This window comes from Labrus bergylta, chromosome 15, assembly GCF_963930695.1.
Source record: "Labrus bergylta chromosome 15, fLabBer1.1, whole genome shotgun sequence".
Lineage (NCBI taxonomy): Eukaryota > Metazoa > Chordata > Actinopteri > Labriformes > Labridae > Labrus > Labrus bergylta.
This window is the reverse complement of record NC_089209.1, coordinates 14,333,595-14,352,424: the sequence shown is the minus strand read 5'-3', so window position 1 is coordinate 14,352,424 and position 18,830 is coordinate 14,333,595. Positions and strand designations below refer to the sequence as shown.

The window sequence follows — 18,830 nt, the reverse complement described above, 5'->3', positions numbered from 1 at the left end:
GAACAGTTTTGGAACAGTTGATTGACTGATTATGAGTATGTTTATAAAGAGTGTTAGTCAACTAATTCATAGGACTTCCAGAAGTAGTGAGTCAATAAGATATGACTGATGAAGTGTTGATGCCTGTTACATGATTGTTGAATTGTCTTCAAGACCAAACAAGTCTGGTTGAGTCACAAGTCCTAGATAGTAGTTTTGACAATTGTGTTAAATGATACAATCAATTCACAACAAATGAGTAGAAAAACAATTATTCCATTGTATAATAGGTGCAGCTAAGCAGTATAGGATGCTAATAATGTCACAGCAAAAATATATTTCTGTACATCAGTGCAAGGACACCTGCAAATTGGATCTAGGAAGTGTTTTGGATGTTTCAAAGGTGTCATCAGGCTGCCAGACGAATGGTTTGTTTACCACCATGGCTGATTCTGCTGCTGCTCAGTAATCATTAAACTTTCATTCACTTCAACCTGCCATCCCAGCTGGAAGCATGTCAAGACAAACGGCAAGACAATGCAACAAATTATTTCCATCCAAAACATGCCCAGTGTCACTTCTGCATTGGTTCACATTTAATGCACGGCTTTAATGTAGTGACAAAACATTCATAATAATCGTAAGGAAGTCTTTCCCCTCGGGTGGTTTTGGGCTTCAAATGTGTTACCTCTGGATGAACTCAGGGAGAGCAGTGTTTATTGGCAGAGCCCCTGCTGTACCTGTGGTTAAAATCAAGAGGTGTTGACAGAACAGGAGGGAGGAGGAGGAGGGGAGTGTGGAGGCGGACAGAGGTTTCCAATAACCTGTGAAAACTTGGCAGCTCTGTCATGATATTTCACAATCAATTTATGTGAAAAACAGCCCCCTAAAAACAAGGATTTAGGTAGATAATGAAGCGGCAAAGGGATCAAAACCATAAAATTGTGATGCGTGAGTGCATGCAGTACAAGCACAAACACGGATGGAGTTGTTTGGGTGCGGAACGGATTGAAGATTGAAGACAAAGCGTCTGGACGTCAGGCACCATTAGGGAAAAAGCCACAAAGCAAATTGTATCATTATGCAGCGAACTTTGAAAAATTTCAACATCCAGAGCCTTCGCACCTCTGCTGGCAGCACAAAATCAGAAATAACTCATGGTGGATAATATTTGACTGCCTCGCTGGGGAAAATTGCTGGGATAAAAATGGGCGAGGACACATTGTCTGCCGCTGCTGCTGACACATTAGAGGTACTGGAAGTTTCAGTTTAGATGACAAGTTGTGAGTTCAGCGCCGACACAAAGGCTGTTTTCCCTCTTCAAAGGGGTTCAAACAGCGCGCTTGAAAGTAAAAGACAGCTTAAAAACAGAGGATGAGATTGCACAATGCATGACGTTTGGGTTTCTAAAACTCTTGCATTGACAGCACATCATGTTATTTTCTCTAACAACACAAGGGGGAGGGGGGGGGGGATCAGATTTGCAACCCAAATGTAGTTAACTCTGGTGAAAAAGACTTCACCAAAACACATGAAACTGATAGAAAAATGACTGTATACCCCAGAGTCCATTGTTAATGGAATAACTGACTGTGATTGAATTGCTCTCATCTTGGAGCTATTGTTTGGGAACATTAATTAGTTATTGATAAAGGGAGCTCAGGGAGGACTAGAGCGCTGAAATGCTTATGGGCGATTTGATTTCTTTTTTTTCTTTGTTTTTCAAATGCAGCTCACAGTGGACTAATTAATTTTTGAAGGTTCAACCTCTGAAATTAGCTTTAAAAGCCAGAATACCACATCAAACTGTAGCAAAACTGATGTTTTAAACTTTTTAATTCCAGTGGGTAATTTTATTTTTGTTTTGTCTAAGCTTTTTAATCTTCAAAGGGCGCTTTAATCAAGAGGTATTTATTAATTATTCAAAAAAACGCAGCTTTGTCCTTCAAATCATAAATACCTAAACATCATTCAACAAGAGAGAAAATAATATGGCGTTTTTAGTCGGCATTTAACTCTCGTTCATGTTTGTGCTTTCATTTATATTTGCTATGGATTCCTTTATAACTCTTCATGTTACAGCTGTAAACTACAAATTCTTTTCATATTCAATACTTTACCAATGAGTCAAAATGTAGTTGAAAAAGAAGAAATTTTCATGCAATAAGTCATTTTCACTTTCAATTTTACTTTAATGCACAGCCATGCATAAGGTTTATCATAGGTATTAAGTTTTAGAGCAAAATAACTTGCAAAAATGTTATACTGTGTTTAAAACTGTATGCTATCTGCTTAAACAATCATCCATTAATGCCCCCACCCATACAACACGCAAAAAAAGAGAAAGAGAGTTAGCAAAAACAAGCACCATCAGATGTCTACTTCCAAATTTTGGGTGGGGTCCCTTTCACTGTGAGTTGGAGGCAGTAGGTTAGTGTGGATGGGGGGTTGGGAAGCTTGTAACAAGGCTGAGCAGGGGTTGTTTGCTGGTCTGCCAGAAAGCTGTGCATGGGAATCTTGTGAGAAGTTGAGAAAATCACACTTTACCACATTACCAGCTGTACAATAAAGAAGTGGGACAGTGTCAAAAAAAAACAAAAAAAACCCACAACATCCTGCACGGGCTGACCTACACAACATGATAAAAAACCAACAGCATCTGCTTTCATCCAGAAATTGTCTCCTGGGAATAAATCTGACTCACACCACGGATCAGATAGTCTCACTCTTCGTGGGAGCTTGTTTTGAACTCAGTAACCTCTTTATTTGCAGCTAAGGCTTGATTTCATTGTACATTTCTCTTCCTCTTTTGAGTGATGCCATGGATGGGCGTGCCCCTCACCGTGCAATGAGGGTCACCAGCCAGGGATGTGGTTTAGTTCACTGTCACTGTGCATCTATCAGTTGAGTACACCATGTTAAACAATGGGTGCCCTCAGGGTCGGGACTGAAATGGCTCCACGCTATGTTTACGTTGTACATTCACGCGTTGTTGTCAAGTTACTATAGAGCCATGGTGCATTTAAGGACACTTTAACTTCACTATGTTGTGTTTTGTTATATAAAATTATATCATACAATGTCATATTCCTTTATATTTAAGTTAAGTCACGTTAAACTATTTCATGTAATGGTTTGTTTAGATAACTTACTTAAGCCTTTTTTAATTTTACATTTTAATTATGTAGGCCTAATGTTTAATTTTTAGTGGTCGTATTCAAAGGATTTAAAAAACAAAAAACAAAGATAAAAATGTATTTCATGTCAATATAGTCTTTCTATTGTGTTCCTTTTTATATAAAATGTATAACCATGACATTACTGTACAATGGGACACTGACATGAATGTGTGGCAATTCAATCAATGGCTCTATTTGTTGCCTTGACAATACACAACTCATCAGCACACCGACCCCAGTTACTGGGTGGGTACAATCACTCTATCTAGCAGCAGCTCCCAATCAGCTGAGCAGAGCTGAAAGCAGTCACATGCCTTATCTGGGTTTGTGTTTTTTTCCTCCTCCACGTGTCAAGATACCCGAAGCAGAAGGCGGGACCAAAACAAACCACCTGATTGGTCCACTGCGTGTCACCAGCTTATGGTTGCGAGGAACACTGTTCTCTTAAAGTGGTAGGTACAATATTTTTTTTTTTTCCATGTCAACAACTATACAGATTCAACTTAATATATGTCTTATACTTCTGTTTTGACTGATTTATTCATGTGTTTATTTGAAATTCGAAAATTATTCAGAAATACACACCCAAATAGAAAATGATGGCTACATTTGGCACACGATGAAGCCATTACAGGTTTATTTACCACACAGAGTAGGCTATAATAAAATAGCCTATAGTTGAATAAGTGCTTTAGTGTTCTCCATTTGACTATGTACCCTAATACAACACCAATTCAAAAGCAACGTGCTTAACTGAGCCCATGTATGAGAGAGATATCCCTATTCTATACAAATTAAGAATTTTGCATAATGTCTATTTGACATATTGTTGTACGTCTAAGACAGGCTTGGTCCTTCGAGTGCATTTACATAACTCTACGTTTACTGCACTTCTACTAATGTAACATTCTCAATAATTCATGGATTTGAATGATTCATGATAACCGTAACGATGAGATATTGCTTACTCCCGAATTAAATGAAATAGGCGAGTCTAAACGCTTCCTCAAGCACTTGTCATTTGACAAAATTCAGATTGACGTGCGACTCAAAAGCAACAACATTGTTTCATCCTTTCAGTGTGTTGTAGCCTATTTTGCATGACACCCATAGCTGACTCTGTGTTCCTTTCCCATTATTAAGAATGGGCGGGGTCCCGGACCGTCGGGGCGGACCGCTTTGACAGAGAGGGAAAAAAACAACCCCACTCCAGTCAGCAAACCTCTATTCTATGAGCGGCTGTAATGCAAAGAGGGATACGAGTCGCATGAGTGCAGTCCGTCGGAGACAAGGTAAACAGCAAGTTGTCAAGATACCACCGATCACAACGGAAAGCGCTTTTGCTGGCGGTGAGTTGAACAAACTTAAAAAAAGTGCATAAATTGTGTCTTTTTTTGCACCGCCGCGGGGGCTTCGTTGTGCTGTTGAAGTTTGTCAACAAATGTGCGGGCAGCTCGGGCATGCCCGGGCAGAGAGACGCTGTGAGCGGACTTGGAGGAGGGTTTGCATATTATGCCTGAGATGGCATTAAAGGATGTGTTTATGTCTTGTTCCTTAATATGAGTAAGTCTTTATTGTTGTTTAATTGGACTGCGTGGATAAGTGACTGTGCGTGTGACTGCTTGATTCTTAACCGGCTGATTGGTTGCGTTACTGTTTCGTCCTTACACAATGATACAACATGTAACCGAAGCTTTGCACCACGAGTTTGTAACCGACATCATAGAAAAAAGAAAAAAAAACCTGCTACTACGGCTTTTGTACTACTCATTGTTTGTTAATTGCAGCTTTGTATTGGCAAACCTTCCCTCTCTGTGGTGTGTTTGTTTTGGAGAAGAGTTGTCACTGGAGTGAGGAGAAAGTCAACGGAGGATAAAGGTTGTAATGATAGCAATGCGAGTAACACTGTTATGAAACTGTCCTAATTTTTCGGAGTCCTACTACTTATCTTCTTTTTTTTTTGACGCTGAAAGAAAAAGAGCAAACCTAGAGTTTCACCTAGGCTACTTTCAGGATTTAAAAAAAAAACAAAAAACAGGATTTTATTAAAAATAAATAAACATGATTGGGGTTTTTTGGCGTTTTTTTTGTTGTTGCTGAGAATCATGTGTCAGCAAAATGTGTCCTGCACTAGTAGATGTTTCGTCTGTCGGCGTGTGAATGTTCTGCTTACAGTGATCCGCGGTTGAACGTCGCGGGTGTACGCTCTGAGCTGCCCCCGGTCATCAAGCTCCTGATGGCGGGTCAAGCTGCACAGCATCCGCAGTGGTCTTCCAGAGCCTAATTTTGAACAAATTTAACCACCTTGCAAGTCGCACATTAAGTGCCCTTTTCAGTGTGTGCGGATACACTAGTGTTGTGGGCTAAAGTAACTTCCACTAATAACAAAAGTAACAATAACATTTAGCCCAGGCCAACTGAACTGTGTGTAAATGCTGTTGGTAAAAAAAACAAAAAACAAAAAAAAAACCGAGTTCATGACTTAATTGGAGCCTGTCATTTGCACACTGATAACCACAGGATATGTTTTCATAGTTACATGAAGGCAGTAGGTGAAATAGCTGCAGAGCTCACCTTGTGTGCACCCCCACCCCGAGCATGGAGCAGTGCCCGGTGCACAGATGGTGCAGCAGAGGGAGCCACTCTCTGCTGCTGCTTTGAGCCTCTGACCAGCACTGTGCTGGATGCCAGGCCTCCCTGCATGCCCCAGGCAGTGTGTATCTCCGTGTGTATATTATGTGTGTGTGTGTGATGTCTTTCTCCGTGTGTCTCGCTTTCTATGTTTGTGTTTTTTTATGTGTCTGACACTATGGCAGTCTTGCCAGTATGCTGTTGGCTGCCAGGGGAAATTTAAGACAGCAGCACACACATTTTCATTGACTAGCAACATAGGTGTACACTTGAGGAAAACTTGTACTGTTGCAGAGAGTTCTTGCATAGCATGAATTAATGTACGACTTAACTTGTCTGGAGGAGACGTAAACACAGATAAGGGCTATTTGGAATTGTGCACAGTTAGTTAATGTAGACTATATGCTCTGTACACGCTGGCGGCCACATCTATTGTGGGTCAGAATATGTTTTTGTTTACCTCCAAAAAACAGACAGTCCAATCCAGAGACAATCATCTGACGCTAATAATGTGGTCTAGCTACACAGACAGTTTTTTTCCACAGCTGATTAAATTGCAGTTTCCTCTTTTGACTCCATATGATATGACATCATGCAAAAGGACACTTTCACAATGAGATGTACAAACGGGGCTGCATCACTCGGTAAACACAATACCAGTATATCCAGTTTCAACTTTCGCATTTGCCAGTCAACCCAGCCCATTTGTCTTGACTCACTCACACGCACACACACACACACACACACACACACACACACACACACAATAAAGAAAAAGACAGGCACCCTTGACAAAAGATGGAAGAGCAGGGCAGATTGTGGCACGTGGCCAACAAGGAAGAGTGTGATTGTTTACAGGAGGATGGAGTGAAACTTGCCATCTCGCTCATGAAACGGTGGCAGCACATGACAGTCTCGCCAGAACTTTGGTTTCACCGGGGGTTTCACTCGCACGCCATCCGCTACTTTATGTGTTTATGGATTGTCAGTGTAAACATGCAGCCAGCCAGTGACTGTGCGATTAAAAGAGGGAGAGAGAGAGAGAGAGAGAGTAAGTGTTAATGTTAAGCTGCAGAATTGTGGGAGAGGACGCTTATCCCCTGACTGGGCTCTCTTCTGTGGCACACTATTCAAGATTAATGTGGGTTGCTAGTAGAAAAAAAAAAAACCTTCTCGGTGGATTTCGATTGGCACATCATCAGAAACAGGTTGGCAAAATCTGCTGCGGGAGGGCGGCAAATCTGGCTGAGCTTTTTCAGCCACCCACAGAGTCCTCACCCACAGGGTGTTTCCATACGTCTGGCTCCTGCTGCTGCTTATCACTATGTTATAGGAGATTATGCTTCAGCTACAGCTGGTCTCTTGTGTTTTTATGACCTTTCTTTACACCGAGTAAACACTGACAGATCCAAGTCTGCGTGTTTGTTTTCAGCATAACCTCACACTACATTAGCCCCCTTACTGGGCAAATGACTAATGAATTATTGACACTGAATGTAGATAATGTGTGATCATTTTCTGTCTATCACAGGGGCAGAGTTTCTACTAATAACAAATGAGATTTGTCTTTTTTTTTTTGCACAGTCTTCAAACAAATGATGATATTTACGATATCAAATGAACTTTATTTATTCATTCACAGTACACACAGCAGAGTTAATCCAAAGTGCTTTTCAACATTCAGAATACGACAAGAACAAAAGAATGAAACAAACAGAAATAGTAGAGAAAATCAGGAGTGGTTAAATAATGTAAAATATGAAGAGGATGCTGTGCTGGTTTAGTCATGGACAGTTAAAAGCTAAGGAATAAGGGTGTCTTGAGATGACTCCTAAAGATGTCAATAACAGGGGGAGAATGAGCTCAAAGGGGGCAGCGAGTTCCATAGCGAGTTTTGGGGCACGGATAAAAAAAGTCCCCATAACCCCTTGTCCTGGATCTGTGGACAGACAGAAGTCTTTGGTCAGAGGGTCTTGATTGTCTGACAGTGTGATATGGGAACAGGAGTGATGTAGGATGAGGGCAAATCATTGAGTGCCTTGTGTGTCTTTTTTGACCTTGTCAAAACTTGTGCTGCTGAGTTTTGCAGCATCAACGTACTTCTCCTCCTAAAGTTTCCATCTCCTGTCCCCTTCCTCTCTTAAGGGAGTTTACCGCTGAGGCGTCGGATGGATGATGAGGAGGAGGACATGTCACGGCCCATCTCGCAGCTCTGGGGAACTCCCTTCAGGGACATCAAATACGAAGACCCATCCACACAGATCACAGCCGGACAGGCCTTCCCCGCCATCACCGCTGCCATGCCTACTTCACAGAGCCATAACAACAACAGCATCAGCGTCGACACGCTGCCTTGCAGTTTGCACCGGCAGCCTCACTTACCCTTTCACGGTAAGGAGGGGGGGGGGGGGAGGGGGAGAGATAATAATACTTTGAGCCTGCTGACGGGGATGTTGGCTTATAGTTTTAGACACGTAGTGTGTGCAGCATTGCATGATGTAGAGTATTAGTCATTCCTTTTGTCTGGGAGCTTATTGGCCTCAAAGACCCAAGTGATTAAACCTGTCAATTTGATTTAAAGTGCCAGACAAGATGGGAGTGGAATCATTTGTGGGTTTTTTTTGGGACATTTAACAAAACAAATTCCCTTTTAAGTTTTCACACAGTTGGGATGCCAGTTTAGCTCAATTGAAAGAGCAGTTGACCCATGTATAGAGCCTTCAGCCCTGGTCACTGGATCGACTGCCGGCCATTCCCGACTTACTCTCCCCACATTTCCTGCGTCTTCAGCCTTCATTGTCTAATAAAGCAAACTGGCTGTTTACAAAAATCACACAATCTTAGACGTTGGATTTCTTGTAGTTGGGAGATCCCCTCATCCTATAAATCGCATACTGAGAACTTCAGAAACATGCCAATAAACCTTTTGTTTACTATGTCAGTTTTAATTTATCCTTCTTACTTAGCACTCTAAAAATACATTTTTAACTGAATCTGATAAATGGTGGTCACTCTCCAGCTCATTTCTTTTTTAATTCCTTTAACATTGCCATTTCTTGAAACAATCCAAATCAACAACTCATAACATAAAGACACATTCCAACCCTAATACGTGCAACCATTTAAATCCAATATAGTTTCCCTGTATCTAATTACATCAGTGTGACATCACCCTAATTTAATTGATGGAAAGTTGAAGAAGAGTTTTGTTTGTTTGTTGATTCAGTGTCAGCGTTTAAGAGGCTCCTATTGTTCTCGACTTAAAGTCCTCAATACATTCACAGTCATCGCGGTTCATTATAAGCTAACCAGTAATTGATGTCATGCACTTGGCCTTGGTCCAGCATGCTCACTTTTTCTTGGAAATATTATGCTCCTCTGTGTAGCAGAATAGCAGCGCATTCTGCAAACATGATAACATAACAAAATGTTTTCCCTCCGAGTGGCATGATGGCAAGAGTTATGCTGGAGGCGATGTGCAAACTCAGTGACACACAGCCGTAAAAAAAAAAAAAAAGATGCTGTTCACTGAGGCCATTGTTGAATCAATGAGGTGTTTGAGTTCTTCCCCCTAACAACATTGTTGCGCTTTTTTTTTTTTTTTTTGTGGACTCTTGAGTTGTACTTTGAGTGTGTTGTAATTTTCCCCTCTGAGAAGATCTGATAAAAGCTGTTTGTGTTTGAGAAAGGAAGGGAGAAAAAGCGTGTGGAAAATAATTTTCAGAGGTTTTTTCACCATCTTGTCTAAAAAAGAAAAACACAAGTAGTTACACTGAGCTGATATCAGTAATGTCTCCTCACCTTGACATCACCTCAGCAGTGACAGACACCAGCCTCTCGGTGTCGCAGAGATTCAACAACAACAAGACAAGTTTAAAAAGGCTTGATGTTTCCTTTTAGGCAATGCTGGATTACGCTCACATTTCCCTGCTCAGTTTGAGCCCATGGAGGACAGGGGAGAGAGGCAGATAGAAGAGGAGGAGGAAGAAGACAGAGGGGAGGAAGACGACAGGATGGCGGAAAGGCTGGAGGAGCAGGCGGGGGCGAGCGTCGAGGCGCAAATCGGTCGCAAACTCCGAGAGATAGGAGACAAGTTCCACCAGGATCATGTTGAACTGGTAAGCCTGACTCCAACAATTGACTGCAAAAAGGGGGGAAACAATACAAACAAAAGCAGATTTACATTTCTGGGAAGAAGAAATGGAAATTATGAGACTTAATTTTTTTTCCCCAGGAGAGCATCTGCTTGAAGGTATAACTGGAACAAGTTAAAAAAAAACAAGGGATATTAATAGGAATTAAACTAGAATTTGTTCAGGCAATAAGTTCTACTTGAAAGCCGTTAATGCAAGTCTTCTGTCATTTGATAAGAAACATAAACGAAAGCTATCAAGCACCACATTTGTGGCTCATTCATTTGCGGAAAGGGACAGAACAATAACCATCTTGGCTGACCACAACTCACGCTAGATAAAAATAGCTTCTGCAGGCAATCAACCACTTTCTCTGCCAAACCTAAGGAAAATTCCCAAGTCAATAAGAGGCAATTATAACGTAATAACTAACCTAAACCTGTGAAACTAAAAAAAAAAAAAAAAATTAGCGATATATGTCGCCCTTTTCTGTCTGTCAATATTCTCATAGTGATTTAAAGTTTGGCCCTCTTGTCAAGGTCATCTTTGTTTTCTAAAAGACATCAGCTGCACCTGAGTAGGAGCAGAGGGTTACATATGACTTGTCAGTGGTATCAATAGCATGCAATTACAGTCAACAGGTATAATAGGGATATGTTACCAGGTCTGTATGAGGACAGAGGAAAAGAAAAGAAAAGAGCGAAATCCATCCCCTCCACTTTTTAATGCTCCCAACAATTTTTTGGGGGGGGGGGAAGAGCAGATTAAATGACATTCGCCTGTCTCCAACCAATTTCCTGTATCCCTTTGTCGCCTCTCTGTGGTTGAAAAGACAAAGCAAGCCTTCTGTTCAGTACTTGTGTTTTTACCCAAAAGTCCACAGGCATGTTCTTATTCCTCTTATTGACCTTTGTACGTAAAAAATACCACGCACAGCATGAAACAGTTTCGAACTTTTGAAGGTTTTTTTTTTAGAAATGTTGAAGTCAGGTGATTGTGCAGGCTTGCATGTTTGCAGAACTCCTGAGGAAATAGTTGAGCACATAGACTGATGATATGTGCTTAATTCGGCTTGTTGATGAATAAATTCTACGCTACACACAAAACACTTCTCTTTGTTTGACTTTGGCAAGATTTGGTGTCACTCCTCGGGTGTTAACTTGTGTCAGTGTTTATCAAGCAGTTACTGGTTAGAGTTCACAGAAGTCGTATGACTGGAATCAAGTTAAAGAGTACAGAGTATACAGGGAGGAGTGGCATGTTTCTTATCTGCTCCTGACTGGGTGACTGTTAAGATGGGGGGGGGGGATCTTTGTTGAGAACAAGGTGTGGTTGATAAGTTTTGAAAAGCACTTGACAGTGTTGTTACCAGAGAAAGAGAACAAATAAAGAGGAGAGAAATGAAGAAAATACGGCGATAGATTTTGACAAACACTACAAAGATTGAGATGGAGCAGGTGAGCTCTGCGTGTCTGTCGCGAGCGCGAGTGAAGCACGTCTGTGTCTGGGTAGACTTGGCCGTCTGTTTATTCGTGCGTCTAAAAATAGAATCTGACTCATGGCTACCCACAATACCTCACTTGTCCCGCTGACTGGCTCAGTGTGTGCATCTCTGTGTGTGTTTTGGTTTTTGTGTGGCAACTCTGTGACACAGAGATAAGAGAGACTTTTTTTTTTTTTTTTTTTTTTGTCTTTAACTTTTTTTTTGTCTGCTGTCTGCGCCGGAGTCGGTTTTATCCTGCAGGATCTGATACTGCCGCTGCTGTAGAAATACTCTAAAGGGGGGAGAATGAACACAAGTGGTCCTTTATGATATCCAATCGCTTCTCTCTATTGTGTCTGCTCGCTATTGTTAGACTTTTTCACTCACCTCTCCGAGCAGAAGTGACTGGTGTGGGCTTTTGTTTATGTGGAGTAGATTGTATTTGCAGCTTGAGTGTTATGTATGAGTTCAAACTACTTATGTGGCCAATGAAATACCAATATGTTAAGGTAATTTCTACTTGTGCAGGGAAAATCAATACAGCATAGTATCAGAATATTTTGAATGGTAATGCTTTATTAATACAATAATTCAATGTGCGTACAAATAAAAACTTTTACAACTAGAATGATAAAACTTTTTTTTTGTAAGTCTGCTGGATGATAGTGTTTTATCTTCTTGAGGTCAGCAGAGACAGCAAGTTGGTAAAAACAAAAAATGGAGGCAGTTTGTTCCCTTTAAAAAGCTTCTTTGCTGCAATAAAAAATGAATAAGAAAGTGGAAAAACTGGTCCAGACAGACTGGAAACTTCATCTTATTAGATCAAATAGGTGTTGTGTTAGTTCATTTTAGGGAAGAAATTGAATCCAAGCTCAAATTTGCATTATCCCAAAAGGGCAAACAAAAACACACAATTCACTGCTACCCAGGCAGAAAGATGAGCCTCATGTGGAACAAACCAGGGTACTGTTTAAGTAAGTTCCGCAGCATAGAATTAAGGCAATTAAGGACAATTAAGGTTACATTTAGCGGTGCTGCTTCAGTTCAGTTCAGTCTGCTTGGTCTGCATTAAATAGCCTGTGGCGGGCTCTGATTGCCAGGCTGGTAGAGACCTTGATGGAGCGTGGAGGGAGAGGGATCGTTACAAGTATGCTTATGCAACAGGCTGAAATATCTGAGTGTTCAGAGAGAGAGAGAGAGAGAGAGAGAGAGAGAGAGAGAGAGAGAGAGAGAGAGAGAGCCGGGGGGGTGAGGCTGTGCTGGATCAGAGATGAGGAGCAGGGGGAGAGAGAGAGAGAGAGGAGATCGCAGGCTGCAGCAGGAACTCCTTCATCTGACTGAAGTCAGTGCGGAGCTGAGCAGCCTGACAGATCATGACAGGAGCAGGGAAGGCAGCTCCATAGGAGGGAGCAGTTTCAGCTTCCTCGGCTTTGTTTTTGATCATTATTCGGCTGACTTTGCTCTTACAGGAGAGCTGTGATGAAATAAGAAGCCTGTTCTTTGAAAGCATGCTTTAAGCTTCTTGTTTAGAAGTCGAAATTTAAAACGAGATTACCTGTAGACTTGATAAATGCAAAGCCAAGCCTTCTTACAGTAGAGGAAATTACTTTAAATCCCTTTCAAAGTATTCATTTTAAAGTACTTGTGAACTTTCCTGAGTTGATTAAACGCAAACTTACCTGCATTTTAAACGTTTTTTTAAGAGTTATCAATGTTTTTTCTACGATTTTTTGCGAATGCTTAGCTAGAATAATCTTGACTATCGTATATTCATTTGACTTTTTCAAACTAAAACTCCCAAGGCTTTAAAACACTTAATGAAGTTTTACAATTATTCTATCTGACTGGTAATGAAAGTTCCAAAGCGATCCTACAGACTCCAGGTGTTACCCTGTACCTGTGTCAGGCAGGATGTGCTTATGACACACTTGTTTGCTAGACACAAAAGCTAATGTTGTGGAAACATCCAGTCTACCTGATCACATGGTTTCAGCACACAGGGTTTACCACAGTTCACATAGAGAACCTGATATTATGAAATCTGAGTCCGTGAAGTCATTTTTTTATGATGATGAAAGTATGTCAGCCATAGTGTTTGTGATATAACATGCCGTCCCACGTGCTAATAAAAACTAATATGTTTTTATCTTTCTGTCTGCAGTTCATGAGGCATCAGAGACAAAACCTGCCCGCCTGGATGCGCCTTACCATGGCCCTGTTTGGCTTTCTGTTTCAAAGAGAGGCTCTCTTCCCTCGCCTGAGAGGAGCGCAGAGATGAAGGGACTGCCTGCTCGGCTTTGTCTCGGCCCCCCCTTTGTCTCCCTCCTCTTCCCTTCCTCACGGGGTTGAGGGTCCAGACTTTAAGAGATGGCACTGTAAGATGGAACACGGGTTTGGATTTTTTTGTTTTCTAATTGAAGATGAGATGAAGAAGACACTAGTCACCGCTGGACGGAGACTTGATTACATTTCTTTTGTTACTTTTTTTTTTTTATTAGCTTTTTTTTCGTCTTTCCAAGAAGGAGCCATTGTGTTTAAAGAGATATTTTCGAAATATTTGTAAGATGACCTATTTTGTACAGTAAACCGCTCTTTTTATTTGGTATTTCAAGTCTTGAAGGACCTCCATCAGTCCGGGGAATGCCTTATTCTCTCCTGCCACAGGTCAACAACTCTTTTATTTTATTTTTTTGCATTAACGAATCCATAAAGACAAGAGAATCCATTTTTAAGATTTGGGCCAGTTTCATTTGGAGACCATCTGTGGATATGGACGTTTTTGCGCTGAAGTTTCTGACTTCAAACCTTGAGGACTCGAGGCACATTACTAATTTATTCTCAGAGTTACAACACGCCCTGAACTTTCCTTTGACTTTTCCACACTGGCGTTTTTTTTTTTTTTTTTTTCTTCAAATGGTTGATTGAGATGATGTGTTACACGCTGGTGTGGCACTGTGTTTTTACCAGCTTCCACTGTAGATGTAGAAACATTTTTATCAACCTGTGTCATCCATCCGTATCTCCAACTCGAGTACCACTCATGCTGTTCAAGTGTGTTGATTAGATCCTGTTGTTTTAAAGGAAAAACACATGCATACTTGAATTTAGAGGTCATAGGCGAGTTACTTCAAGATTGTATTTGTGATTACTCTTACAATATGTGATCCTGTGTTTGTAGGAGAGTGTGCTTACTGTTCCCCAAATCTGCAGTAATATTTCTACCAAATAAGCACAAAGACAAACAAATCTCCTCTGTGGGATGACCATCAGGGAACTGGGAAAAACAATCAGACAGCTGAAAGTCTTTGGATGAATTTGATCACTTTCTGAAGCTCTTCAGGGGTTCGTTCTCTGGCTGGATTGACAATCTTCACCCTTTTTGCTGCATTGTGAATTACCTGTGAAAAAAAATACAGCATCTTTTTTTTATTTATTTTTTAGGGCTGAGCAATATTAAAGCCAGTGGAAAGAAGCAGGAACAATCTTCAGGATTTGTTGCATTTGCAATCAAACTGACACCCATAAAAAAGGACATTTCCCCAAGACATGTTTGCGTTGTCAAAGAAACACACCTCTTAACAAATACCTTTTTATGACAGAAACATTTGAGTTAAAAGCCACAGAGATGCTTTTTTTTTTTTTTTTTTTGCTCCAGGTTTAGTCAAATATCTCACACACTTTCTTCAAACCTGATGTGCTGATACACGTTTGTATCACCTCAACTTTTCATTCAAGTGCTTTCTTTCACCAAACTGCCAGTGGTACATTCTGCTTCACTCTGTACAGTTAAAAAAAACAAGACATTTTTACTACTCTCACAGACACATTCAAGGTAAAGGAGAAGGTTTATACTCCTTGCTACGTGCTACGTTAGCATTTTGCAACAACACATCCACCGTTTCTAAATGTAAGGAAAAAAAGTCTCCTCTGACTTCAAATACGATGTTAACAATTCCTCATTTGATGTATTTTTTCAGTCTGTTGTAGACTCATGATATGAACTTTTGAAGACACTGATGTTTTTTTGTTTTTTTTACTTTCTCTTTTATGGTTTCCTCAGGGAGTAGTTAAAGTGACCGTGTTGATTACCTGACGCTTATGTCGAAAGTGTTCGCAAAATTCTGCCTTTTAGCGAGGACGTGATGCAGTGGACGACGCTGAACAAGCAAAGATGTTTCATTCGATTTTTTTTTTTTTTTTATCTTTCCAAATACTTTCACTCAACATAAAAGTGTGTTACATATTTTATTCTATGACTAAAAAAAACAGCTGAACCAAAAGTTTGTTTCCTGCAAACAATGAACGCTGAGCCAATTCAGATATCTTTTCTGACACACTCTCTGGTCTTCATACTCCCGCTCTCTCGTGTTTAACTACTCCCTGTCCTTATTGACAAGAAGATTCACTTTGTTTGGTCTCTTTTGGATAATTTATTCTAATTTATTTGTGTGTATATTCGCTCAGTGCTACTGTATAGATGCTATCTCAGTGTGTACAGTCCTTTTTTTCTTCTAGTTGACGTGCATTCAGTTGTGTGTTTGATGCCTGTGTGTGGGGGGAGGCTGGACTAAAGCCATGTGCCTCGTGCATCCTCACACAAACGCCGTGTGAGCCGAATTCTATGAAAACAACGGACAATCAAATGTACAAAAAATAAAAATAATGTGCCTTGTGAGTTAACAGACCTGTCGCATCATCATCATCGTCAACACTTGGCATGGTTTTTTTCCTAAAGTCACTGGTCACAGCTCTTGTTTCACTTGGGCTCTGTGAGATCAACTTCTATAAAACGATCTTAAATCAGTTTGATTTCTCACATCAGCTCACGAGGCACAGGCTCTACCTTTGACATCTCTCAGCACAAACGGTGACTTTCACCTCACAGATCCTTCTTACTACCAGAGACGACTGTTTGCAATCTATGTGCACTGTATAAAAAGCAACAACAACTTTTTTTTTTTTTTTTAACCTGTATACTGTATTTTGCGCCTCTCTCTTTCGACTCCTGTGCTGAACTTCCCCTTCTAGATTCCTGAGACTTTTTTAAGATCTGTAATATGCTGTATCGACCCCAGCTTGCCTGGGTTCTTGTGCTTTATTGTCTACAGTCTAGTAGGGCTGCGGGTTTTACATTTGAAGGAGGAATGAGCCACCATGGTGCCCAGTATTATTCTGACGTGGGATGGGTTGAGTCCTGTCGTTACCAACCGCTCTTTTGCAAACCCTGACTCAAGTGAAACTTTTTTTAATGCGTTCAACCTTCAGTGTCTTTCTTATCAATTTTTTTCAATCCGTTTTCTGAGTATCCAACAAAGAGTGCATCTTTACTGTCAAGTGCTGTGATTTGGTGTTTTTTTATACATAAGACATGAATTTGATACAGCTATTGTTGCTATCTTTTTAAAAAAAAAACATGTTAGCAAAACATTTTCAATATCTTTTTGTAAGAATACATCAAAGAAAGAACTACAGCAACACAACTTTTTTTTTTCTTTTCTATGATTGCTTTTTTTCAATGGTATGGCATCTTACATTTTTGGGATTTTTACCAAGTCTGATGTGACACTCAGTTCAAGGGCTTTTTTGGATATATGTAAATGGAGTAAAAATGCATGTCCAACATTCCTGGAGAAAAAAAAACCCTGTATCTTAAAAGGTTTGAATGTAATTTAATGGAGTGAAAACCACAATATATCTTTGAACACATGAACTGAACAGTGGAACTTATTTCAGACTCCTGTGCTGTGTGCGCGGCGAGTTTGTATTGTCTTCACATTGCTTTCTTTACGTTCAGAGTGGTCTCAAGGATTTCACGCTCATGTGCCCTATGAAGTGAGACCCAGGCCAGATGTAGCATTTTCTTTTTTTTTTTGTTAAAGCATTGGCTGTGATATCGTTGGGACTGCTCTGTGTTTGGAACAGTGCAGAACGTAGAGTGATGGAGGGAACGGAGGAGGACAGGGGATGTTTGTTCTTTTTTCTAGTGCAATATGCTGTACATAAGAGCTTGGCTCTCCAAATCTTACAATTTCTCTAATTTTTTTGTTGTTAAATGGGTACATTGCTGTTTTTTTTTTCATTAAAACTCTATGGACAATTTACATGGCTTTTGCTTGATTTATTTAGCTAAAAACAACCATGAAGGATTTTAAGCACATGCACAGTTTAACACTCAATAAACGCACATACACCACATTGGTAGTCCAGATAAACTGTCTATACATGTTTGCTGTGTTTGTCGGACTGGTTAGAAAATGATGCCTGTAACTGACATAAGGCACTGCTTCCCATATAAGGGGTTTCTCTGGTCTTTGTTTAGCTTAGCAGCCAAATTAATGATGAGAAACTGACCTAGGCTAGTTATACGCCAACTCAACTTCAACTCTATTTGGCACAGAAAGGTAATTGGTTTTACGGCAAGACAACAGGACAGAAGAAAAATACAAAATACAAAAATACATTTAAAAATCTAACATGGTAAACTGTAAGAGGCACTGAATATAGCAGCCTCTGAGAAACAACAGTGATCCTTGACTGAGGCGCTTAGCAGCTTTCATCAGAATAAAGTGCTGAGTCGACATGAATTTAAACAGGTCACTGTTAAATATTCATCACTGGTGATGAGTGCGCCTTCCAACACAGTCGAACACATACTGAAACAAAACCAAAAAATTATTAGCCTACATACATAAGTGAGTAACTGACGACAATGTGTCAAACAATTGACCAAAGCGACACAGCCAAGGTCAGATACAAACTGAAACAACAATAGCATTGGCATCATTTCTGCCAACAGCACAACCAACGCAACTATCTCCCCAAACATATATGTTATATGTTTGATCGCCAAACTCCATATTCTAGCTAAAGATTCAGATGCTTTACTGAAAGTGGTGAACAACGTTAGAATGGGAGGGATGATGGAAGAATGATTAAACAGTGTTGCTTTTGTCAGGATAACACTCTTGTATTTATGAAGCAGTGGTCTGTTTCACTTTGAAAGATATGTAGTAAAAGTCTCAATCATACCAATGAATTACAGGCGATATTTCAACACTGCTGTACTGTAAAAGACATATATGAGTGTCAACATGCCGAAACTCAACCAGGGCTGAGAGATGAGAGATAATTGGAATAAATGAAGTTTAGACCTGATTGGAGGCAAGACAAAGATCTGAGTATCATGACTTTTTGAAATCCTACACCCCCTGAAAATATGAAATAAAAAATGTAAATAAACAAAGAAAACAGTCACAGTCTTTTAATATAAATGTCTTCTATTTGACCAAACACAAGTTATTTCCTCCTTTCCTCCCTAAAAAGTTTAATAACAAAGAACAATAGACGCATTTCATGAACCCTGGAATAATGCAATAATGACACTCAGCACTGTTTTGACATGCTCTTGTTGCCTCTGGTGGGTTA

General features: G+C 40.2%; 1 protein-coding gene across 1 annotated transcript; it reads left to right on the top strand.

Annotated features, from left to right (window-relative positions):
• The first annotated feature begins 4,299 nt into the window (after positions 1 to 4,299).
• On the top strand, positions 4,300 to 17,506 carry bmf2 (BCL2 modifying factor 2). The gene is made up of 4 exons (XM_020638849.3): positions 4,300 to 4,507; positions 7,935 to 8,180; positions 9,690 to 9,907; positions 13,567 to 17,506. Exons 1-4 carry the CDS (start codon positions 4,390 to 4,392, stop codon positions 13,681 to 13,683), a joined length of 699 nt encoding a protein of 232 aa, XP_020494505.3. The 5' UTR covers positions 4,300 to 4,389; the 3' UTR covers positions 13,684 to 17,506.
• Positions 17,507 to 18,830: the final 1,324 nt, after the last annotated feature.

Bases quoted from the DNA above. Each gene is read 5' to 3' on its own strand.
- bmf2 (XM_020638849.3), top strand. From the start codon at position 4,390: ATGAGCGGCTGTAATGCAAAGAGGGATACGAGTCGCATGAGTGCAGTC. The intron at 4,508-7,934 runs GTGAGTTGAACA...TCCTCTCTTAAG, and splicing joins GGAAAGCGCTTTTGCTGGCG to GGAGTTTACCGCTGAGGCGT. The intron at 9,908-13,566 runs GTAAGCCTGACT...TTCTGTCTGCAG, and splicing joins ACCAGGATCATGTTGAACTG to TTCATGAGGCATCAGAGACA.